The sequence below is a fragment of the Natrix helvetica genome (genome assembly GCF_964273705.1).
Source record: "Natrix helvetica genome assembly, chromosome: 1".
Lineage (NCBI taxonomy): Eukaryota > Metazoa > Chordata > Lepidosauria > Squamata > Natricidae > Natrix > Natrix helvetica.
In genome coordinates, this window is record NC_138548.1 from 9,463,415 (window position 1) to 9,488,176 (window position 24,762).

General features: G+C 44.5%; 1 protein-coding gene across 4 annotated transcripts in view; it reads right to left on the bottom strand.

Moving 5' to 3' along the window:
* Positions 1-19,286, bottom strand: part of GNA15 (G protein subunit alpha 15) — a 33,416-nt gene extending 14,130 nt beyond the window's left edge. Inside the window, exons 1-6 of one of the 4 annotated variants that reach the window (XM_081959866.1) lie at positions 19,150-19,286; positions 16,966-17,039; positions 14,516-14,791; positions 5,261-5,445; positions 2,557-2,711; positions 266-394 (exon numbers count right to left, since the gene is read on the bottom strand). In XM_081959866.1, coding sequence (XP_081815992.1) covers positions 266-394; positions 2,557-2,711; positions 5,261-5,445; positions 14,516-14,642 — 596 coding nt within the window. In that variant the 5' untranslated portion in view covers positions 14,643-14,791; positions 16,966-17,039; positions 19,150-19,286. Of the gene's footprint in view, positions 1-265; positions 395-2,556; positions 2,712-5,260; positions 5,446-9,292; positions 9,334-14,515; positions 14,792-16,965; positions 17,040-19,007; positions 19,026-19,149 lie in introns of those variants that run through there. The other 3 variants (XM_081959867.1, XM_081959868.1, XM_081959869.1) reach the window with 3 other exon arrangements.
* Positions 19,287-24,762: the final 5,476 nt, after the last annotated feature.

Sequence of the window (24,762 nt, forward strand, 5' to 3'; positions counted from 1 at the left end):
AGGACATTGCAACCGGCATAAACGTGAATCAGTTATCAAGCGTCTGAAGGTAAATCATGTGACCACGGGGAGGCTACCACGGTCGTAAGTGTGAAAAACGGTCGTAAGTCACTTTTTTCGGTGATGTTATAACTTCGAACGGTCACTAAACGAACTGTTGTTAGTGAAGGACTACCAGTGTAGCTACCGACCCCGATTGTATCTTTATTTTAAGGAATCCATTATGAAACATAAGCACTTGGGATGAAACTTTTTTTCAGTTTACCTTAATGTCACCTTTTGCATCGAGAAGCAGTACTCGTTAATGCCCGTCGTGGGCACGCGAGTTCTCAAAATATCCTGGGCACATGGCATATACCCCTCAGAAGCAATGCGATCCAGATTCGAAAGGAAACTGAAACAGAGACACACCGGTCACTCTGGGCAATGCACGGAGAAATACGAAAATTGATGGACACACCTCTCTAGTACAGTGCCTTTCAAACTGGGCAACTCTAAGATAGGTGGACTTCAGCGCCCAGAATTCCCCAGCCAACCTGAAATCTGGGAAGGTTGTGATAGAATGGAATGGAATGGAATAGAGTAGAATAAGAATAGAACAGAATAGAATAAGGAATATAGAATGGAATGGAATAGAGTAGAATAAGGATAAGAATAGAACAGAATAGAATAGAATAAGGAAGATAGAATGGAATGGAATAGAGTAGAATAAGAATAAGAATAGAACAGAATAGAACAGAACAGAACAGAATAGAATAAGGAATATAGAATGGAATGGAATAGAGTAGAATAAGAATAAGAATAGAACAGAATAGAACAGAACAGAACAGAACAGAATAGAATAAGGAATATAGAATGGAATGGAATAGAGTACAATAAGAATAAGAATAAGAATAGAATAGAATAGAATAGAATAGAATAGAATAGAATAAGGAATATAGAATGGAATGGAATAGAGTAGAATAAGAATAGAACAGAATAGGAATAGAAGAATAAGGAATATAGAATGGAATGGAATAGAGTAGAATAAGAATAAGAATAGAACAGAATAGGAATAGAATAGAATAAGGAATATAGAATGGAATGGAATAGAGTAGAATAAGAATAAGAATAGAACAGAATAGGAATAGAATAGAATAAGGAATATAGAATGGAATGGAATGGAATGGAATAGAGTAGAATAAGAATAGAATAGAATAGAGAGCAGAGCAGAGCAGAACAGAACAGAACAAAACAAAACAGAATAGAATTATTAATTGGCCAAGTGTGATTGGGCACACAAGGAATTAAATACATAAAAGTTATCTATCTATATCTATCTGTATTTATATTTATATTTATATTTATATGGTGTCAGGCACCAGCCTGAGGATGGTGAGTGGGATCTCGTCGGAACGTCGCCAAGATACTCTCAATCTTACACGGGAAAAGACCCGAATACACCAAAACCTGCATACCTGTACCCGTGAAAATCTATGAAAATCTATATCTATATCTATATCATCTATATCTATATCTATATCTATATCTATATCTATATCTATATCTATATCTATATCTATCTATCTATCTATCTATCTATCTATCTATCTATCATCTATCTGTGTGTGTGTGTGTGTGTGTGTGTGTGTGTGTGTGTGTGTGTAGGTGTGTAGCATAACTCTGGAACGCCTCGAGCAATGTCAACCAAACTTGGTACACAGATGACTTACTATCTAGAGACAAATACTGTAGGGGTAAGACACCCCTAACACCCCTCGGTGTGGGTGGGTGGGTGTGCGTGTGTGAGTGAGTGGGTGGGTGGGTGTCCATGTGTTTGTGTTCCAGCATAACTCTGGAACGTCTGGACCGCTGAAATGAAAAGGACTGAATTCTATCTATAGTGTCAACTCACAGTACTTTTGACACTGATCGTGTGCATTTCGGATCCACGTTCTGTTAAGATACAGCCTGTGGTGCCTTAAAACGACTTCTACTGTACAGCACAGTGGAGTTGCCATGCTAACGGCTTCGCAGCACTCCACAAGGGGGCTCCCTCTAATACAGGATTTGGATAAATACATACCCGGGCTTACTAGTTATCAGCTAGTAAGAGATAAAGCATGATGACAGTCATCATAAAAATAAATTCACCATAAGTCTTAAGATACAACACTGAGCGATAGAATCAACATAAATTGTACTAGCAAACTAAATAAAAGAATATAAATTGTAAAGATACAAGTAACAAAGTTATAAGTCATAAGTAGAAAATGGGATAGGTAATAGGAAAGATGAGAATAATAATAATATGAAAACAGTCTTACTAAAGAGTTTGACAGTGTTGTGGGAATAAGTTGTTCAGCAGAGTGATGGCGGTGTGGGGGAAATAACTGTCTTTGTGTTGTTGTTCTGGTGTGCGTCCACTACTCAGGAAGCACACAAATCTTCGCACCACCACAGTGCCAAGAACTTTATAAAAAAACTGGTAGGATGTTGGACCTTACTTTTTCTATCATCAACCCTCAACCCAAGGTAAGAACATGCGATGGTCACTCCAAACAAGGAGAGACTCACTAGGACGTCGAATCGAGCAGGTGGAATTCGCTTCTCCTCTTATAACAGGTCCTGATGCCAGCGTCCTTCCAGAGGCCACCGATGATCCTGGCGTGGTGGGGCTCCAGAGAGGCCACTTTGTAGGCATCTACGCTCAGAAGCTGCCGGGCGTTTTGCTAGAGGCAGAAAAGAACAGTTTTATGACGGAGAGGAAAAACGGTTGCAGGAATTGGGTATGTCTAGTGTAGGGAGAAGAAAGGACTACGGGTGAGATGATATCAGCCTTCCGATATCTCAGGGGCTGCCACAGAGAAGAGGGAGTCAAGCTATTCTCCAAGGCACCTGAGAGCAGAACAACAATACACCTCCTCCATGTGTATATGTATATTTGTATTTATATTTATATTTGTACTTATTATCTGTTATGTGTTGTGTGGACTGTACACCGCCCCGAGTCCCTTTTTGGGAGAGGGGGCGGTTTAGAAATGCGAAGAATAAATAAATAAATAAAATAAAGAAGCAATGGGTGGAAACTAATCCAGGAGAGAAGCAACTTAGAACTGAGGAGAAATTTCCTGACAGTTAGAACAATGAATTAGTGGAACAACTTCTCTCCAGAAGTTATGAATGCCCCAACACTGGAGGCTTTTAAGAAGATGTTGGATAACCATTTGTTTGAAGTGGTGTAGGGTCTCCTGCCTGAGCAAAGGGTTGGACTAGAAGACCTCCAAGGTCCCTTCCAACTCTGTTATTCTGTTAAGAGCAGAATGGAAAATGTTAAGTAGAAAAATTCTAGATGCATAGTCAAAGGAGACAGAGAGTGGGGTGGTGACCTAGAGGTGGAGCTTTCACCTCACAATCAGGAGGCTGAGAGTTCAATCCTAGGTAAAGGCAGATATGTCTCTGGGCACAATGAGAATATATTTGCTGAACAAAAGTCTGCACTGGTGACAGGAAGGGCATCCGGCCAGTAAACACTCTGCTAGCTCCATTCAGTTCCCAGACTCCACCCCACAAGGGATTATGGGGGTTGTTAAATGATGGTGATAATAGTCAGAGGAAATTTCATGAATGCTGCCCACTGAAAGACAATGATTCTAGAAAGAAAGAGTGCCGAGAAGAGCAACAAAGAGGACTGGAGACTAAAACACATGAAGAACGGTTGCAGGAACTGGGTATGTTTAGCTTAAGAGAAAGAAGGACTAGGGGAGACATGATAGAAGTCTTCCAATATCTCAGGGGTTGCCACAAAGAAGAGGGAGTCGAGCTATTCTCCAAGGCACCTGAGGGTAGAACAAGAAGCAATGGGTGGAAACTAATCAAGGAGAGAAGCAACTTAGAACTGAGGAGAAACTTCCTGACAGTTAGAACAATTAATCAGTGGAACAGAAGTTGCCTCCAGAAGTTGTGAATGCCCCAACGCTGGAAGTCTTTAAGAAGATGTTGGATAGCCATTTGTCTGAAACGGTATAGGGTTTCCTTCCTAGGCAGGGGGTTGGACTAGAAGACCTCCAAGGTCCCTTCCAACTCTACTATTGTATTGTATTGTATTGTATTGTATGATCATGGAGGTGTGAAGTGATTTCAGGGCAACCCTGGTCTATTTGTCATTCATAATCAATACAGATTTGTGGAACTTCAACTCCCAGCCAGGAATTCTGGGAGTTGAAGTCCACAAGTCATAAAAGAGCCACAGTTCCCCAACTCCTGCTCTAAAGCCAATGAACGATGAAGCACGGAAACGCAATTCAGTCCAACATCTCTGTTCCTCAGCAAGACGGTTGTTAGATAGGTTTTGCCCCATTCTACAACCTTTTTGCCACAGCTGTTTTAAGCAAATCCCCATGGTTATTAAGTGAATCATGAGGTCGTTAAGCAAATCTGGATTTCCCCCATCGACTTTGCTTATCAAAAGCTTGCAACTGGTGATCACGTGACCCCAGGACACTGCGACCATCAGTTGCCAAGAGTCCAAATTTTGATCGTGTGACCATGGGGATGCTACAATGGTCGTAAGTGTGAAAACAGTTCATAAGTCATTTTTTTCCAGTGTCGTCGTAACTTCCAACAGCCACTGGTTGCAATGGTTGTGAGTCGAGGACTATTGTGGCCCGCCAGCAGCCAGCAGATCTGGCAGCATATTCAGACATGAGGAGGGTTGGGGAGGAACCTGGGCCGGTCCTGGAGTCTGGGGAAGGCTCTGATGAGGGCTCTGTGTCGGAGGCAGAGAGGGGACGAGAGCCGCCTGACAGTTATCAGCTGCCTTCAGACTCAGACATCAGTGGGGCAGAAGAACAGCTGGAGCCTGTTCCCAGTGTGTCCATGTGCAGAGTTGCCAGACAGCTAAGGAACAATGGTCAACTCGGGAGTAAGGCTACGGGTGGACGGTGAATGGCCTTTTCCATAGGGAATAAATGGGAGCGAAAGGGGAGTGGAGTTTGCAGGAGGCAATTAGTTCAATTCCTTAGGGTGAAGATCTGTTCCTGACCTTTTGCCAAGTATTGTCTGCTACCGAGTGGCGTTTGGAAGATATCAACCTGGCAGCTCTCCAAGCCTGATCAAGGTCTGTAGTTGTGAAATCTCTTGAAAGACTCCTGGCCGGGACTTTGCTGGAGAGGAATTCCCTTTAAACTAAATAAAAGGGGTTTTATCGGGATGAGGAGTCGGCTTCGTGCTTTTGGGAAGCCTAGGTCAGAACAAGGACTGCCTGTATATGGATACTCACTGCATTCTCCTCCTGGCCGTAAGGGATCTGCAGGCTCTCCATAGCTTTGATGATGGCCTGGATAGAGGTGAAGATGTTTTGATAGACCACTTTGGCAAATTCCTTCCGTTCATCTTCTGTGAATCCCACTCCGTGGATAATCCTCATCTGTTTGATGAAGGTACTTTTTCCACCTTCCCCAGTGCCTGATGGATAATGCACAAAAAAACATTGATTTTCCAGTAGAACATCTGGGCTCCAGCGTAACAGGAATAACAGAGTTGGACGAGACCTTAGAGGTCTTCTAGTTCAACCCTATTTGTACGGATGCTGCGGCATCATCCTGACCAACCTCCTTATCACCTGCCGCTAAAATGAACCACAGTCTCAAAAGAATTGAAGCAGCGGGCAACGCCATCAAAAGCACCTTAGAAGCGAGACAAATGCCAACGCAATCCTAGGCTGCCTCAACAGAGGGAGAGAATCAAGATCACGTGAAGTGTTAATACGACTTTATAATGCCTTGGTAAGGCCACACTTGGAATACGGCATCCAGTTTTGGTGACCACGATGTAGAAAAGATGTGGAGACTCTAGAAAGAGGGCAGAGAAGAAGATGAGGGCAGAGAATTGGAGACCGAAACTTATCAAGAATGGTTGCTGGAATTGGGTATGCCTGGTTTAATGTCTGGTTTAATGAAAAGGAGGATTAGGGGAGATATGATAGCGGTGTTCCAATATCTCAGGAGCTGCCACAAAGAAGAGGGAGTCAAGCGAGTCTCCAAAGCACCTGAGGGCAGGATAAGAAGCAATGGATGGAAACTAATCCAGGAGAGAAGCAACCTGGAATTAAGGTGAAACTTCCTAACAGTGAGAACAGTTAACTAGTGGAACAGAAGTTGCCTCCAGAAGTTGTAAATGCTCCAACACTGGAAGTTTTTAAGAAGATGTTGGATAACCATTTATCTGAAGTGGTGAAGGGTTTCCTGCCTAGGCAAGGGGTTGGACTAGAACACCTCCAAGGTCCCTTCCAACTCTTCTCTTCTCTTCTCTTCTCTTCTCTTCTCTTCTAAATATCCGGCTTACTCCAGAGGTTGTGGGAGCTCCAACTCTGGAGGTTTTTAAGAAGAGACTGGACAGCCATTTGTCTGAAATGGGGTAGGGTTTCCTGCCTGAGCAGGGGCTGGACTAGAAGCCCTCCAAGGTCCCTTCCTATTCTGTTATTCAGAGGAACAAAGATGATTAGGGAACTGAACCCATACGGTCAGCAGTTGCAGGAACTGGGTATGTCTAATGTTTAATGAAAAGAAGGACCAGGGGAGACATGATAGCAGTCTTTCAATATCTCAGGGGCTGCCACAAAGAAGAGGGAGTCAAACTATTATCCAAAGCACCTGAGGGTAGGACAAGAAGCAATGGGTGGAAACTGATCAAGGAGAGAAGCAACTTAGAACTGAGGAGAAACTTCCTGACAGTCAGGACAATTAATCAGTGGAATAACTTTCTTCCAGAAGTTGTGGGTACTCCAACACTCGAGGCTTTTAAGAAGAGACTGGACAGCCATATGTCCAGAGTGTTATAAAGACTCTTGCTCGAGCAGGGGGTTGGACTAGAAGACCTCCAAGGTCCCTCCCAATTCTGTTATTCTGCTATTCAGTTTGACAATTTTGCAAGGGTTTCCTTTGAGGGTCCCAGGTGCTCAAAGGCGCTAAATCACCAGTGCCAGCAATGACTGATTGATTTCATTTATTTAAAACATTGATGGAGCTGCCTATCTTACAACCAACCCTCTTATAACCATTAGGCTGGAGGTGATAAGAAAGAACTTATGAGTGCGCGAATCAACACAAGAGGCCAAATTCAGTCTTTGGGGAAGGAAGAAGTTGGTGATTCAATGGCAACGTTCCTGGTTTACAGGGAGAAATTTGCTGACTTGGAACCCGGTCGCTTCAGTTGAAAAGGAGAGAATAAAAGAACAGGGAAGTCTTTCTCTAGAAAGAGTATTTCACAACCTTATCCATTTTAAGATGCGTGGACTTCAACTCCCAGAATTGCTCAGCCAAGTTGGTGGAGTCCAACTCCCAGAATTCCCCAGCTAGCCTCTGGACCATGTTTCTCAACCTTAGCATCATGAAAGGGTGTGGACTCCAACTCCCAGAATCCCTCAGCCAGATTTGTGCAGTTGAAGTCCCAGAATTCTCCAGCCAGCATCTAAATCAGTACTTCCTAACCTTCACAACACATTGAGGTGCGTGGACTTCAGAGGTGCATTCAGCCGGTTTGGGCTGGTTAGCCCGAATCAGTAGCAGAAACTGGTAGCTGGGCCCGCCCCAGCTCTATGCCATCTTATTTAGGCATGTGTTTAAGGCCGTGCGAATGCGTGGAAGGTGCCAGAGGTGGGTTCCTACCAGTTTGAACCGATTTGCCGAACCGGTATTGACTTGGCGGCCTGGGTCACTGGAACAGGCAGCGATCCAGGCCTGCCAAGCCCCCAGACCGGTTCTCCTACGGGGATGCCATCTTGAGTTTCGGTTCTGCGCATGCGCAGATCAATTGTAATTGCACAAATTGATTTGTTTTCCTTCTTTAAAAATGTTTTGTGCATGCTCAGGCCTGTTTTTGTGCAAATACACACACACGCATTTTTGGCACGCACCGAACCGGCAGTAATGCCAGGAGCAACCCACCCCAGAAGGTGCATGCGCGAGCAAAGGGTATGCACGGATTGACACTCGTACACATTGAAGTGGCCTTCGGCCGGTTTGGACTAGTTCACCTGAAGCAGTAGTGGAAATTGCAAATTGGCCCACATCCAGCTGAGAAGTCCACTTTCCACGGCTGACGGCTTTACAGTCCCAGCCTCATGAAAATTCAATTGAACCCCGTTTTTAAGTGGGGTCATTTCCAAAACCTAAAGTGGAAATCTCTACCGTTCTCTAACTAACCAAAGTCTCACTTCAGCTATCGGAAACTGGGCTTCATCATTGTCTCTTTCCCCAAAGCATCTCAGTTGCAGGTGATAGCAAGCTAAGGGCTCCTGAAACTTTTTATTCAGCTGCGTTTAATCTTCATGAATCTATAAAAAATGGGTGTGGGGTTAACAATAATATTTGGAGCTGCCGCAGTAAAGTTTGTTGGATTTTGGCACACACCCTGGACATTTCCCATAACAAGCGTTAATCGTGAAAACAGCCTCCGATAAATTGCATAAACACTCAGTTTTACAGGCGTGTTTTTACTTTTAAGCCTAAAGCAATAAATAGGTGCCTCACCAGAATCGAGCAGATGTAGTTTTGCCTTTTTTTAAAAAAGAGTGTTATTTTTTTTATAGGTTGGGAGGAAAAACAATAGCTTGTCTGCTTTGATGTCCAGCATTAAAAATAAGTGGCATTTTCCTCATGGTGTTGTGGCCGCCATCTTGACTTTTTTGACCATTATGGGATTACAGGAAATCGTATTTGCTTGATGCTAACACTTCCTTGCCCAAATTTATTATTTTTAGATTTTGGATAGTTGGAGGAAAATTGCCCCCCAAGAAAGAGAATCTGGAAGAATTATAAAAGTAAGGTAAAGATTCCCCTCGCATATAGGTGCTAGTCGTTCCCGACTCTAGGGGGCAGTGCTCATCTCTGTTTCAAAGCCGAAGAGCCAGCGCTGTCTGAAGACATCTCCGTGGTCATGTGGCCAGCATGACTAAATGCCGAAGGCGCATGGAACGTTGCTACCTTCCCACCAAAGGTGGTTCCTATTTTTCTACTTGCATTTTTTACGTGCTTTCGAACTGCTAGGTTGGCAGAAGCTGGGACAAGTAATGGGAGCTCACTCCGTTACGCGACGCTAGGGATTCGAACCGCTGAACTGCAGACCTTTCTGATCGACAAGCTCAGCGTCTTAGCCACTGAGCCACCACGTCCCTGGAAGTATTATAAGGGGCTTGCAAATCACTTTTCTTCCTTCTATTATACAGGTAGTCCTCGATTTACAATCACTTAGCAACCATGTAGCAAGTTATGACGGGCTCCCCCCTCCCCTTCCTCAAATAAAAGCTACTTACAATCTGGTTCCACAGATAACAATGGATTTGCTTAACAATCCCTGCAAAAAAATATTGTAAAGATCACTCACTTCACAACACAACTGTTTTCTGACTATAATTGCCAGGCTCAATTATGGTCGTAAGTCAAGGACTACCTCTAAAGATTTCATGAATGACACAGGAAACCATTACCCACAGACTCTGATAGATAACACTGCAGAAGAGATAAAAGGAGATTAAATTATTCCACCTGCGCTCTAGTAGCGATAGCATTTAGACTTATATATCGCTTCACAGTGCTTTACTGCCCTCTCTAAGCGGTTTACAGAGTCAGCACATGGCCCTTCCAAAAATCTGGGTCCTCATTTTACTCCCCTTGGAAGGCTACTTCTGCTGCCTGCCAGCTGCCTGTAATTTGGCAGTTCGAATCTCACCAGGCTCAAGATTGACTCAGCCTTCCATTCTTCCCAGGTCAGTAAACTGAGGACCCAGATTGTTGGGAGCAAGAGGCTGACTCTGTAAACTGCTTAGAGAGGGCGGAAAACACTGGGAAGCGGTCTATAAGTCTAAATGCTACTGCTATTAAAAGAGAGGCAGGAGAGAGAGAGAGAGAGAGAGAGAGAGAGAGAGAGAGAGAGAGAGAGAATGAAAGAGAGAGAGAATGGGAGAGGAAAAGAAATGAGAGAGAATGAAAAAGACAGGGAGGGAAGGAGAATGAGAAGGAAAAAACAGCAGAGAGAATGAAAGAAAAAGGGAGGGGGAGAGAATGAGAGAGAAAAAAACAAGAGACAGAATGAAAGAGAGAAGGAGGGAGGGAGAGAGAATAAGAGGGGAAAACAAACGAGAGAATGAAAGAGAGAGGGAGAGAGAGAATGAGAGAAAAAAAGAAATGAGAGAATGAGAGAGAGAATAAGAAAGGAAAAGGAACAAGAGAGAGAATGAAAAAGAGAGAGGAAATGAGAGAGCAAAACAAACCAGAAAGAATGAAAAAGAGAGAGGGAGAGAGAGAATGAGAGAGGAAAATAAATAAGAGTAAGAATGAAAGAGAGAGAGAATGAGAGAGGAAAAGAAGCAAGAGAGAATGAAAAAGAGAGAGAGAATGAAAGAAGAGAGAATGGGAGAGGAAAAGAAATGAGAGAGAATGAAAGAGAGAGGATGAGAGAGGAAAAGAAACGAGAGAGAATGAAAAAGACTGGGAGGGAGGGAGGGAGAATAAGAGGGGGGAAACAGAGAGAATGAAATAGATAGGGAGGGAGGGAGAATGAAGGAGAAAAAACAAGAGAGAGAATGAAAAAGACAGGGAGGGAGGGAAGGAGAATGAGAAGGAAAAAACAGCAGAGAGAATGAAAGAAAAAGGGAGGGGGAGAGAATGAGAGAGAAAAAAACAAGAGACAGAATGAAAGAGAGAAGGAGGGAGGGAGAGAGAATAAGAGGGGAAAACAAACGAGAGAATGAAAGAGAGAGGGAGAGAGAGAATGAGAGAAAAAAAGAAATGAGAGAATGAGAGAGAGAATAAGAAAGGAAAAGGAACAAGAGAGAGAATGAAAAAGAGAGAGGAAATGAGAGAGCAAAACAAACCAGAAAGAATGAAAAAGAGAGAGGGAGAGAGAGAATGAGAGAGGAAAATAAATAAGAGTGAGAATGAAAGAGAGAGAGAATGAGAGAGGAAAAGAAGCAAGAGAGAATGAAAAAGAGAGAGAGAATGAAAGAAGAGAGAATGGGAGAGGAAAAGAAATGAGAGAGAATGAAAGAGAGAGAGGATGAGAGAGGAAAAGAAACGAGAGAGAATGAAAAAGACTGGGAGGGAGGGAGGGAGAATAAGAGGGGGGAAACAGAGAGAATGAAATAGATAGGGAGGGAGGGAGAATGAAAGAGAAAAAACAAGAGAGAGAATGAAAAAGACAGGGAGGGAGGGGAGGAGAATGAGAAGGAAAAAACAACAGAGAGAATGAAAGAGAGAGGGAGGGAGGGAAGGAGAATGAGAAGGAATAAACAACAGAGAGAATGAAAGAGAGAGGGAGGGAGAGAGAATGAGAGGGGAAAACAAATGAGTGAATGAAAGAGAGAGGGAGGGAGAGAATGAGAGAAGAAAAGAAACGAGAATGAGGGAGAATGAGAGAAGAAAAGAAACGAGAATGAGGGAGAATGAGAGAAGAAAAGGAACAAGAGAGAGAATGAAAGAGAGAGAGAGAGAATGAGAGAGGAAAACAAACAACAGAGAATGAAAGAGAGAGGGAGGGAGAGAATGAGAGAAGAAAAGAAACAAGAGAATGAGAGAGAGAATGAGAGAGGAAAAGGAACGAGAGAATGAAAGAAAGAGAGGGCGAGAGAGAATGAGAGAAGAAAAGAAACGAGAATGAGGGAGAATGAGAGAAGAAAAGGAACAAGAGAGAGAATGAAAGAGAGAGAGAGAGAATGAGAGAGGAAAACAAACAAGAGAGAATGAAAGAGAGAGGGAGGGAGGGAGGGAGGGAGGGAGAGAGAATGAGAGAGGAGGAGAGGGAGAGTAAAAAGGTGAAAAGCAACTATTTGGAGACAACAAACAAGGGACATAAGCCAGGGGTTTTTTTAATTTTCAAAACTAGACTTTGCTGCATTACAGAAATCTGAAAAATGGCCTCGGAAGGACAAAAGGCTGAGTCCAACTTGAGTAGGTCAGGATCAAACTGCCAAACTAATGGCAGACGCAAATGAGCAGAAACAGCCTGCAATACTGCATTCTAACCACTGCGCCACCACGACTCTTAAGCTACTCATGCCTGTGACTAACCTGACCCATGATACCACACACCGGTAGTCCTCGACTTACGACCACAACTGAGCCCAAAATCGATGTTGTTAAGCGAGAAAGTTGTGAGTATTGCCCCATTTTTGGACTTTTCTTGCCACGTTTGTTGAGTGAATCCTTGTGGTTGTTAAATTAGTAACACGGTTGTTAAAGGAATCTGGCTTCCCCATTGACTTTGCTTGTCAGAAGGTTGCAAAAGGGGATCCCCTCACCCCGGGATACTACGACCGTCATAAACATGAGTCAGTTGCCAAGTGTCTGAATTTGGATCATGTGACCATGGGGATGTTGTAAACAATCGTTAAGTGTGAAAAACAGTCCGGTCATTATTTTTTTTCAGGGCCGCTGTAATTTCAGACAGTTGCTAAGTGGACTGTCGTAAGTCAAGGACTGCCTGTATAATTATCTACTCTCAAAACGACACTATAGGGCAGTGATGGCGAACCTATGGCACGCTTCCCTGATGCCTCCGGAGGGCGTCCAGGGGGGCGGGGGAGGCTCTTTTCGCCCTCCCCAGCCTCCTATAAAGCCTCTGGAGCCTGGGGAGGGCAAAAAAAGCATGTAAAAATGGGAGGGGGAGAGCGCCTGTAGTGCGCGCATGTGGACTGGGGGTCGCGCATTGCATTTTGGATGCGGCATGCCTGCACACGACCCCCCTGCGCTCCCCCCACTTATCGCACGCGAGCCAAAAAAGGTTCCCCATCGCTGTTATAGGACACTGCACACCAGAACAACTAGACACAAGGACAGTTTTTTCCCAAATGCCATCACTCTGCTAAATTACTAATTCCCACAACACTGTCAAACTATTTACTAAGATTGTATCACTATTATTCTTCTCTTCCTTCCTAGTATCTATCTCTTCCCACTTATGACTACAACCATGTTGCTTGGATTTGCAAATTTTATATTGCTTTATTTGTTTCCTAGTGTAATTTGATTGCTTAGTAGTAATTTAGTGACTAAATTAAGTGTTGTATCTTATGTGTTATAATACAATACAATACAATAGTAGAGTTGGAAGGGACCTTAGAGGTCTTCTAGTCCAACCCCCTGCCTAGGCAGGAAACCCTATACCGTTTCAGACAAATGGCTATCCAACATCTTCTTAAAGACTTCCAGTGTTGGGGCATTCACAACTTCTGGAGGCAACTTCTGTTCCACTGATTAATTGTTCTCACTGTCAGGAAATTTCTCCTCAGTTCTAAGTTGCTTCTCTCCTTGATTAGTTTCCACCCATTGCTTCTTGTTCTACCCTCAGGTGCCTTGGAGAATAGTTTGACTCCCTCTTCTTTGTGGCAACCCCTGAGATATTGGAAGGCTGCTATCATGTCTCCCCTAGTCCTTCTTTCTCTTAAGCTAAACATACCCAGTTCCTGCAACCGTTCCTCATATGTTTTAGTCTCCAGTCCCCTAATCCTCTTTGTTGCTCTTCTCTGCACTCTTTCTAGAGTCTCCACATCTTTTTTACATCGTGGCGACCAGAACTGAATGCCGTATTCCAAGTGTGGCCTTACCAAGGCATTATAAAGTGGTATTAACCCTTCACGTGATCTTGATTCCATCCCTCTGTTGATGCAGCCTAGAATTGTGTTGGCTTTTTTGGCAGCTGCTGCACACGGCTGGCTCCTATTTAAATGGTTGTCCACTAGGACTCCAAGATCCCTTTCACAGTTACTACTACTGAGCAAGGTATCACCTATACTGTACCTGTGCATTCCGTTTTTGTTCCCTAAATGTAGAACCTTACTCTTTTCACCATTGAATTTCATTTTATTAGATAGTGCCCAATGTTCAAGTTTGTCAAGATCCTTCTGTATCTTAAGCCTGTCTTCTGGAGTGTTGGCTATTCCTGCCAGCTTGGTATCATCTGCAAATTTGATGAGTGTTGTATCTTATGATTCTCGATGAATGTATTTTATTCTCCTTACGTACGCTGAGAGCGTATGCACCAGAGACAAATTCCTTGTGTGTCCAATCACATTTGGCCAACAAAGAATTCTATTCTATTCTATTCTAAGGGCAGAAGATGAAACTTCTACCCTCAAAACGACGCTATAGGGCACTGCACACCAGAACAACTAGACACAAGGACAGTTTTTCCCCGAATGCCATCACTCTGCCAAACTACTAATTCCCACAACACTGTCAAACTATTTACTAAGACTGTGTCACTATTATTCTTCTCTTCTTTCCTACTATCTATCTCTTCCCACTTACGACTATAACCATGTTGCTTGTATCTTTAAAATCTATATAGTTTTATTTGTTTCCCAGTATAATTTGATTGCTTATTAGTAACTTAATGACTATCACTAAGTGTTGTGTCTTATGATTCTTGATGAATGTATTTTATTCTCCTTACGTACACTGAGAGCATCTGCACCAAAGACAAATTCTTTGTGTGTCCAATCACACTTATCCAATAACGAATTCTATTCTATTCGACTCACCCAGCAGTAGTAACTTTAACTCCCGCCGGTCTCGTTTCTTCTGTTCTTGGAGCAGCCGGCTGATTTCTTTATCGATCGCCATGGCATTTTTCTCCTCCTCGGACATTAAGCACAGGCACCAAACCATGACGCTTCCCAAAACCGCTCCAGGTTTTCCCAAAATCAGAGGGGGAACCCACGAAGAAGTCAGGATTTGAAACAGGAGCGCTGGCGGAGGCCTTCCACCGAGGCGCGGCCGGAGCGGAGGATCATCTGGGAAGTGGCATCCAACAGAAACTGTTTTGGAGATCAAATTTCAGCATGAGAACAAAAAATGCAGCAGGGAGAAACCCCATGGATGCCAGCAATGTGGGCTGGGCTACTTTCACCCTCCAGCATTCATGGGAAGCTACTTGGCCGTCATGGATGATAAAGCCTTAGTGAGACCCCACCTTGAATAACTGCAACCAATTTTAGGCACCGCACAACCCAAAAAGATGTTGAAACTTTGGAAAAATGTGCAGAGAAGAGCAACTAAGGTGATGGAAGGCGTGGAGACTAAAACATACGAAGACCGATGGCAGGAATTGGGTATGACTAGTCTAGAGAAAAGGACTAGGAATGACATACCAGTCTTCCAGCATTTACAATACAATACAATAATAGAGTTGGAAGGGACCTTGGAGGTCTTCTAGTCCAACCCCCTGCCTAGGCAGGAAACCCTATACCGTTTCAGACAAATCTGAGAGGCTGCCGCAAAGAAGAGGGAGTCAAGCTATTCTCCAAAGCACCTGAAGGCAGGAGAAGAAGCAATGGGTGGAAACTAATCAAGGAGAGAAGCAACTTAGTACTGAGGAGAAATTTCCTGACAGTGAGAACAATTAATCAGTGGAACAGAAGTTGCCTCCAGAAGTTGTGAATGCTCCAACAATGGAAGTCTTTAAGAAGATGTTGGAGAGCCATTTGTCTGAAACGGTATAGGGTTTCCTGCCTGGGCTAGACTAGAAGACCTCCAAGGTCCCTTCCTGCTCTATTCTATTCTGTTCGGTCCTGATCCATATTCCATTCTATTCCATATACCATATATCAGTGATGGCGAAACTTTTTCACCTCAGGTGCCAAAAGCACGCACCCGCTCGCGTGCCCACCCCCATAATTTAATGCTCCCACGCGGCGTGTCCCCTCTGCATGCTCGTGTGACACACACACCTCTGTGCGCGTGCCTTTCTTGGAGCCTGGGGAGGACAAAAATGCCCCCCACCCCCGGAGGCCCTCTGGAGGCTAGAAACAGCCCGACTTGCAGTGGGCCTGGTAGGTCCGTTTTTCGCCCTCCCCGGGCTCTAGAGGCTTTCTAGGAGCCTGGGGAGGGTGAAAAATGGCCCAACACAGATTTTTGGGTTGCCCATTGGGCCGTTTTTCTCCCTCCGGAGGCTTCAGGGAAGTTTCTGGAGAGCGAAAAAAGGCCAAAAATCAAGGCCGAAAATCAGCTGGCCAACACGCCCTCAGAAATGTCATAGATTCGCCATCACTGCCATATATCATATTATATTATATTCTGTTCTATTTTACTTTATTCTATTCCAGGCATGTCCAAAGTGCAGCCCGGGGGCCAAATGTGGCCCTTTTTCAAATTTCAAGTGGCCCCCAGCCTCTTCTCCCCACTGGAATTATTTGTTTAGTCTTTCATAAAATACCGTATTTTTCGAAGTATAAAGATGCATCTTTTTCCCCTCAAAAAAGAGGCTAAAAATCTGGGTGCATCTTATACACTGAATACAGCATTTTTTGCCTCCCAAAACTCTGCCCCCTTCACCAAAATGGCTGTGCATAGCCTTTAGGAGGTTTTCAGAGTGCTCCTGGGGGCTGTGGAGGGCATAAATGAGCATAAAACGGGCCATTTTTTTGCTCAACTTTGCCCCCCCCCCCAGCCCCCAGGAGCACTCTAGAAGCCTCTTAAAGGCTATTCATGCCCTTTAAAAAAAAGGCCCATTTTCGTGAAAAATGGGCCATTTTTGGGAGAGTGCAAAAACTTTTTTTTTTAATTTGCCTCTTCAAAATCTTGGTGCATCTTATACTCCAAAAAATACGGTAGTCAATTCGCATTTAATGTTAAGGGTTCAAAGAATGTCAGGCTGAATGATCGGCCCCACACAGTTTCACCTCACCAAATCTGGCCCTCCTTGCAAAAAGTTTGGACACCCCTGTTCTATTCTATTCAGTAATTCTATTCTATTCCATTCCATTCCACTCTGCTCTATTCCCTATTCTATTCTATTGTAATTCTATTCTATTTTCTATTCTATTCTATAATTCTATTCTCTTCTGGTTTATTCTACTCTACTCTATTCTATTCTGTTATTCTATTCTATCCCATTCTACTCTATTCTATTCTGTAATTCTCTTCTATTCTGCTCTGCTCTATTCTTGTTCTCCATCCCAGTTTCTCCTCCTCTTGATTCAGCAAGGCTCACCCTGATAATCCAGGGGTTTTAGGAAAATCCAGTTTTCTTCCGCTCTTCCACTTTTTTCTTTTTCTATTTGTCAGCTGAAAGAGAGAAGTGACACCATCAGAATGAAAAGTGACAATTCACCCCACCCCCCCAAAGGTTCATTTCCTTGTTCTGTCTTAAAGTTTTCTTAAAGTCTCAGACGAAGAGAGCAAAAATAAGGTCATCACCCAAGCGAGCAATTTACAAACATAAACTCATAGGGCTGGCAGGAACCTCCGAGGTCCTCTAGTCCAACCCCCGGTTCAAGGCAGGAAACCTTATACCATCCTGGTCAAAGGCTCCTCCAGTCTATTTTTCAAAACCTCCAGTAATGGAGCACTCCCAATCCTGCGGGCATCCCTTTTCAGGTGGGTAAAGGTGTTCTGCTTTGATTTTAGACAAGGGAGGGAAGACCATTGCCCAGGTGAGCAGTTTCTTCAAAATAAATCGCCCTATTTTGTGCAAACAGCCCTCTTCTTAAGTTGCTAAAATAGATTTCAAAATTTTCCATTCAGTGAAAAACTGGGGGTTGTCTTGGAACAAAGTCATCTACACCCAGGACTCCAAAATAAAATTTCGATCTCAGAAGAATTCGTGGCATGGACGTCGTCATCTCATTTATCTTCTCTTCCTGTCGGTCTAGATGCCCTCCATGAAAACTGGTGCCCCCTCTTTAACATTCCACCTCAAAGCAAAATCTTTTTTAGTCTGGGCTCAACGCTGTAAGTGGGCAGGTCCATGCAGCAAGGTTCTGGTTTGTGGTTCTTTTTAGGATGTGTTTTTTTCCCCCTGTTTCACAGTTTAATCAATGTTCCCGGAATTTCCTGGTGGTCTCCCATCCCAGGATTAACCAGGTTTATCCCCGCTTAATTTCTGAGCCCACACACAAAAAAAAGCCAGGGTTTAACTTTGGGCCAGGAGAAGGAGGATTAAAGGAGGAGGAGAAGAATGAAGGGAGAGGGAGATGAGGAAGGGGGAAAGGGATTATAAGAGGAGAAGGAAGGGAAGAGGAGGAGGAAGAGGAGGAGGAGGAGGAGGTGGCGGATTAAAGGAGAAGGAAGGAAAAATAAGAAGGAGGATTATTAAAGGAAAAGGAGGCGAATGAAGGGAGAAGGAGGAGGAGGAAGGGAGAAGAAAGAAGAATGGAGGTGGAGAGGAGGAGGAGAATAAAGGGGGAGGAGGAGAATGGAGGAAGAGAATGAAGGGAGGAGGATAAGAGGAGGAGGAGAATGAAGGGTGGAGAGGAGGAGGAGGAGGAGAAGAATGATGGAGGAGAGGAGGAGGAGAATGAAGGGAGGAGAGGAGGAGGAGAATGAAAGGAGAGCAGGAGGAAGACAAGAATGGAGGAGGAGAGGAGGAGAATGAAAGGAGGAGAGGAGAAGGAAGAGAAGAATGGAGGAGGAGAGGAGGAGAATGAAAGGAGGAGGCGATTGGAGGAAGAGAATGAAGGGAGGAGGATAAGAGGAGGAGGAGAATGAAGGGTGGAGAAGAGGAGGAGGAGGAGGAGGAGAAGAATGGAGGAGGAGAGGAGAAAGAAGAGAATAATGGAGGAGAGGAGGAGGAGAATGAAGGGAGGAGAGGAGGAGAATGAAAGGAGGAGGCGATTGGAGGAGGAGAATGAAGGGTGGAGAGGAGGAGGAGGAGGAGGAGGAGAATGGAGGAGGAGAGGAGAAAGAAGAGAATAATGGAGGAGAGGAGGAGGAGAATGAAAGGAGGAGAGGAGGAGTAAGAGAAGAATGGAGGAGGAGAGGAGGAGAATGAAAGGAGAGGAGGAGGAAGAGAAGAATGGAGGAGGAGAGGAGGAAAATGAAAGGAGGAGAGGAGGAGGAAGAGAAGAATGGAGGAGGAGAGGAGGAGGAGAATGATGGAGAAGGAGGAGGACACTGCTTCCAGAGCCCCATCCTTCTTGATCATCCAATCAGCGGAGATTTCCAATCACCCCCCTCCGCCCCCCCGCCCCCCCCACAGCCTATGAAGCAAGGAGAAGTTCGCATGAAAGCTTTAAAACCAAACTTGGAGCCAACCCGCCGCTTCCTCCTTTCGCTTCGGAGGACCCTCCAGCGCTCGGTGGCGCTTTCCTCCCGCCCGCCGCTTCTCCGGGCTTGTGCCGGGCTGCGTGGGGGGCCCTTCCCCATCTGCCCCACCCCCCCGTGGGGAGGGGACTACCTTGCGGGGTGGCCTTTGGACGGCGCTGCCCGGTGGGAATCCCAAAGTCGCGGAGGTTGATCAGCCCGGATCCTAAGGCGGACAAGGCTGCGAATTACAGGAAAGGCAAATTGCGAAACTTTCCGGATGCGGTTGTGTTAAAAATCGCTCTGCGTCCAATCGAAAGAGGGGAGAAAAAGGAGAAGGATGGAAGGGAGGGAGGAGGGGGAGGGGGAGGAAGGGGTGGAAAGAAGGATGGAAAGAAGAAAGGGAGGGAGGGAGGGAGGAAGGAGGCGGCGGAGGATGAAAGGGGATGGAGAAGGGGGAGGCGTGGTGGAAAGGAGGATGGATGGAAGGAGGAGAAGTGACAGAGAAGGTGAAGGATGGAAGGTGGAGAAGGAGGATGGAAGGGAAAAAGACTGTTTACTGTTGACTTCACCCCATTTCCTTAGAGGTCTGTAAGGAGCGTGCATAAGCGCACCAATGTGTCTATTGTCCCTGTCCGACTGTCTCCTTTTATTTGTGTCCATTTCAAGTATTCATAATCATGTTTATACTTATATCTGTTATCTAATACATGCTTGAGGAAATAAATAAACAAACAAACAAACAAACAAATGAGAAGGGGGGAAGGGAGGAGAAGGAATTGTGGAGGAGGAGGAGGATGGAAGAAAGAAGAAGGAATTGGGCAGAAGAAGGATTGAAGGGACAAGGAGAAGGGAGGGAGGGAGGGAGGAGGAGGATGGAAGGGAGAAGGAAGAGGAGAAGGATGGAAAGGAGAAGGAGAAGGAGTTGAGAAGAAAAGGGATGGAAGAGAGAAGGAGGAGGGCAAGAAGGAAGGAGGATAAAGAGAAGGAGGAGGAGGATGGAAGAAAGAAGAACGAAAGGGAGAAGGAATTGTGCAGAAGAAGGATGGAAAGGAAAAGGAGAAGGAGTTGAGAAGAAAAGGATGGACAAGAGAAGGAGGAGGACAAGAAGGATAAAAGGGAGAAGGAGGAGGAGAAGGATGGAAGACAGAAGAAGGAAAGGAAGGAGGAAAAGGAATTGTACAGAATGAGGAAAGGGAGAAGGAGGAAGGGAGAAGGAAGAGGAGAAGGATGGAAAGGAAAAGGAGTTGAGGAGGAAAGGGATGGGAGGAGGAGAAGTTGAGGAGAAGGATGGAAGAGAGGAGGAGGAAAGGAGAAGGAAGAGGAGAAGGAGTGGTGGAGAAGGATGGAAGGGAGAAGGACAAAGAGGAGAAGAAGAAAACAGGGAGTTAAAAATATCTCAGCAGCATTAACACATTATGGAAAAGTCTGGGAAGATCATTCTCTCGGCCAATTACTACTACTACAACAACAACAACAACAACAGCAACAACAACAACAACAACAACAACAATAATAATAATAATAATAATAATAATAATAATAATAATAATGGCAGCACCAAGAGTGAATTTCCCCAGGATTCTCCAGGGGGTTTGAGATTTCGGCAACAGATGCCAGTAAAAACGAATAAAAGGCTCAAAGGAGGGAGGTTTGGAGGGCAGGACTGCTGCCACCATTAATTATAGTTGAACTAGGAGTGAGGTTTATGACGGAAGGATTGAAGGAGGGGCACCTGGAGAGGTCAGAAATGCCCAGGAAACCCCCTGGAAAAGGAGAGTCACTTTTCTACTTGAAGCTCCATCAGGAAGGGAGAGAAGCAAAGAAACAACAGAGAACAAAAGAGCCCATCTCTTTTGAGGGTGAAAAGAGGGTGAAAATCTGGGGGGGCGTCTTATACACTGAATACAGCATTTTTTGTCTCCTGAAACCCCGCCCCCTTTCCAAAAATGGCTGTGCATAACCTTTAGGAGGCTTCCAGAGTGCTCCTGGGGGTTGGGGAGGGCAGAAATGAGTGAAAGGGGGCCCTTTTTTGCTCGTTTTTGCCCCCACAGCCCCCCCCCCCCGGAGCACTCTACAAGCCTCCTAAAGGCTATTGATGCCCTTTTTCTTTGACAAAAAATGGGCCTGTTTTCGCAAAAAACGGTCCATTTTTGGGAGGTCCGCAGAGTGCAAAAAAAATTTTTTTTTTAATTTTCCTCTTCAAAATCTTGGTTCATCTTATACTCCAAAAATATGGTATATGTGTGTCTATATGTGTGTTATATAAGTGTACACTTTTGAAAGCAGGCAACAGCATTTCATTTTTAATGTGTGCCAATATGTTCACTGCACAGAAAAAAAAATGTCAATAAAGATTATCTTATCTTATTTTACCTTACCTTACCATCTCACCTCACCTCATCCCCTACCCTACCCTACCCTACCCTACCCTACCCTACCATACCCTACCATACCATACCATACTATCATCTTAACTTATCTATGGAAGCTTGGACATGCTAAAATGAAATGGAGCTGATACATTGAACTTCTTGCCAGATAAAGATTTCTGGCTGGGGAATTCTGGGAGTTTTAAGTCCACCTTTCTTTAGCAGATTATTAGATTAACAGAGTTGGAAGGGACCTTATGGGACATCTAGTCCAACCCCCTCCCCCCCCAAGCAGGAAACCCTACACCATTTCTGACAAATGGGAGTCCAGTCTCTTCTTGAAAGTATCAAGTGATGAAGCTCCCACAACTTCCAAAGGCAGTTTCTGTTCCACTGGCTGGTTGTTCTCTCTGTCAGAAAGTTCCCCCTTATTTCTAGGTTGAATCGCTCATTCAGTTTCCATCCATTATTCCTTGTCTGGCCTTTTTTTAATTTTGTGATTTTATTTAGGGGATTTTAAACTGTGATTTTAATTGTTTCCATCCATCTGTCTACCTCCTCCACGTATATGTCTATTTTGTGTATGTATTGCCCATATTTGTATTTTATATGTTTTTATTGTATGCCGCCCCGAGTCCTTCGGGAGAGGGTGCGGCTAACAAATAAAATTTTATTATTATTATTATTATTTTCAGGTGCTTTGGAGAATAGCTTGACCCCCTCCTCTCTGTGGCAGCCCCTCAAATACTGGAAGACTGCTATCCTGTCTCCCCTCGTCCTTCTCTTTATTAGACTAGCCATGCCCAGTTCCTGTAACCGTTCTTCGCATGTTTTAGTCTCCAGTCCTCGAATAATCCTGATTGCTCTCCTCTGCACTTTCTCCAGAGTCTCAACATCTTTTTTTAATGTGGCCAAAACTGGATGCAGTACTGTAGGTGTGGTCCTTTTAGGGCTTTCTATAGTGGTATTAGTACCTCCCTTGATCTTGATTGTATCCCTCTGTTAATGCAATTTAGGATTGCAATGGCTTTTTTGGCTGCCGTAGCACACGGCTGCTGCCTCCTATTTAGCTGGTTGCCATTAAGACTCCGAGATCCCTCTCCCAGTCACTGCTATTAAGCCTGGCTTCACCCAGTTTATATGTGTACTTTTGGTGTTTCTTGCCTAAATGTAAGACTTTACTTTTCTCTTCATTGAATTTCATTTTGTTCAATAGGGCCCAGGGTTCAAGTCTGTCAAAATTCATCTGGACCTTGAGCCTATCTTCTCGAACCAGCCTTTGATGAACGCAAACTGGGAGAGATACCGTGTTTTCCCAAAAATAAGACAGGGTCTTATTTTCTTTTGACACCCCCCCCAAATAAGCGCTTGGCCTTATTTTCAGGGAGATCTTATTATTTTTGAGGTGCAGGAGGCAGCGAGTGTGGTCACCTCATGGCTGCTGCTGTGGTGCAATATTTTCGGGGAGATCTTATTATTTTTGAGGTGCAGGAGGCAGCGAGTGTGGTCACCTCATGGCTGCTGCTGTGGTGCAATATTTTCGGGGAGATCTTATTATTTTTGAGGTGCAGGAGGCAGCGAGTGTGGTCACCTCATGGCCGCTGCTGTTTTGCAATATTTTCGGGAAGGGCTTATTATCCGGAGACGGCTTATTTTGGGGGAAACAGCGTATTTCTTCGTGATGCAAACAAGGTCGGGCAGGAAGTCACCCATTTAATCTCCACACGGGCCGCTGGTCTCTTTTTCTTGGGCTGTTTATAAAAAGAATGTTTAGAGAACTGGCATTCTTGATGAACAACAGCAAAGCGGAGACCGGAGCATGGGGGACCACCGAGGAAAGCAAGATGTGCAATTTATCACAAGCGTCTAAGGTTCCCGAAAGCAGGCCTGGCCTGCAGCCCCAGCTCTGGCCACCCACATCTTTATGGAGGGAAGTCAGGAATTATGCAGCCGTTCCAATATTTGAGGGGCTGCCCCCCCCCAAAAAAGGGGGGGTGTCAACCTATTTTTCCAAAGCATCAGAAGGCAGGACAAGCAACGGATGGAAATGTAGAAAGTTAGCATCCCACTCCTCTCCTAGAAGAATGAAATATTTTGAGAAATATTAAAAAGGCAGAATAATACAATGGAATAGAACACAACACAACCGACTAGAATAGAATTCTTCGTTGGCCAAGTGTGATTGGACATACAAGGAATTTGTCTTTGGTGCAGATGCTCTCAGTGTACATAAAAAGACAAGATATATTCATCAAGTATCTTGTATTTTTATGCGCACTGAGGGCAAATGCAGAATATTATATTTCCCTGGATGAGAAATGGAGAAACATGTTTTTTAGAGGAAGGAAGCAGCCCCCACCTTTTCTTAACAGCCCACAGCAGATGTCAGCACTTAAAGAGATAGCTAGGTCTATTCATAAGCAAACGCCCTCACTCAAGATCCAACAAAGGTAGGATTAGCCCTCAGCCCCAATAGGAATTGCCCAAAGCCCCTGCAGCTCCCAGCAGTTCAAACTTCAACCAAACATAACTCAGACAAATTCCTAGGATTGGTACATGGCCCTCTGGAAGTCTGACAACAACCAATAGTATACATGTTCTTGCACAGGAACAGGAAGCTCAGGTGCAAAGCCCAAGAGAAGGTGTAAATACTCCTCACTCTCCTATAGTGTCTAATACTATAATAATCCTCTTCTTAATTTATTTAACTCTATTAACCCTAGTGACCCTCTTAATAAATTTTCTATATTTTACTCCTCTGCTTTTATTTCTAATTCTTTCTCATTCTTATATTTGGACTAGAAGACCTCCAAGGTCCCTTCCAACTCTACTATTGTATTGTATTGTATTGTATTGTATTGTATTATTGTATTGTATTGTATTGTATTGTATTGTATTATTGTATTGTATTGTATTGTATTATTGTATTGTATTGTATTATTGTATTGTATTGTATTGTATTGTATTGTATTATTGTATTATTTATTCTCTGACAAACGATAAAATGATTCCCATCTAACCGTGATGCTGAATGGCGGAGCCATCTCTGGTGGGCACGTGAGCTGTCGCCGAGGTCAGCTCCACTGCGCATTTGCACATGCCTCCCTCTGGTCAGCAGATTTGGGGGTCTCTGCTGGGAGACACACACGCAGACGCCAGGGTGGGGAGGTCATGCGTGCATTCATGGGAAGTAAGTAGTTGCATGTGCATGCACATGCGCAACAAGAGTGGAGGATGTGCCCCCACCCCGCGCTCCGTTTTTGGTTCCAGGATTCTTCAGGGAGGCTGCTAGCACCAAAATAAGCGTTGCATGTGCTACTGTGGGGGAACGCATGTGCAGCCACGGGAGAGGGAGTGCGCATGCACAGGGGGCAGGGCCTCGGGAGGGGCATTGG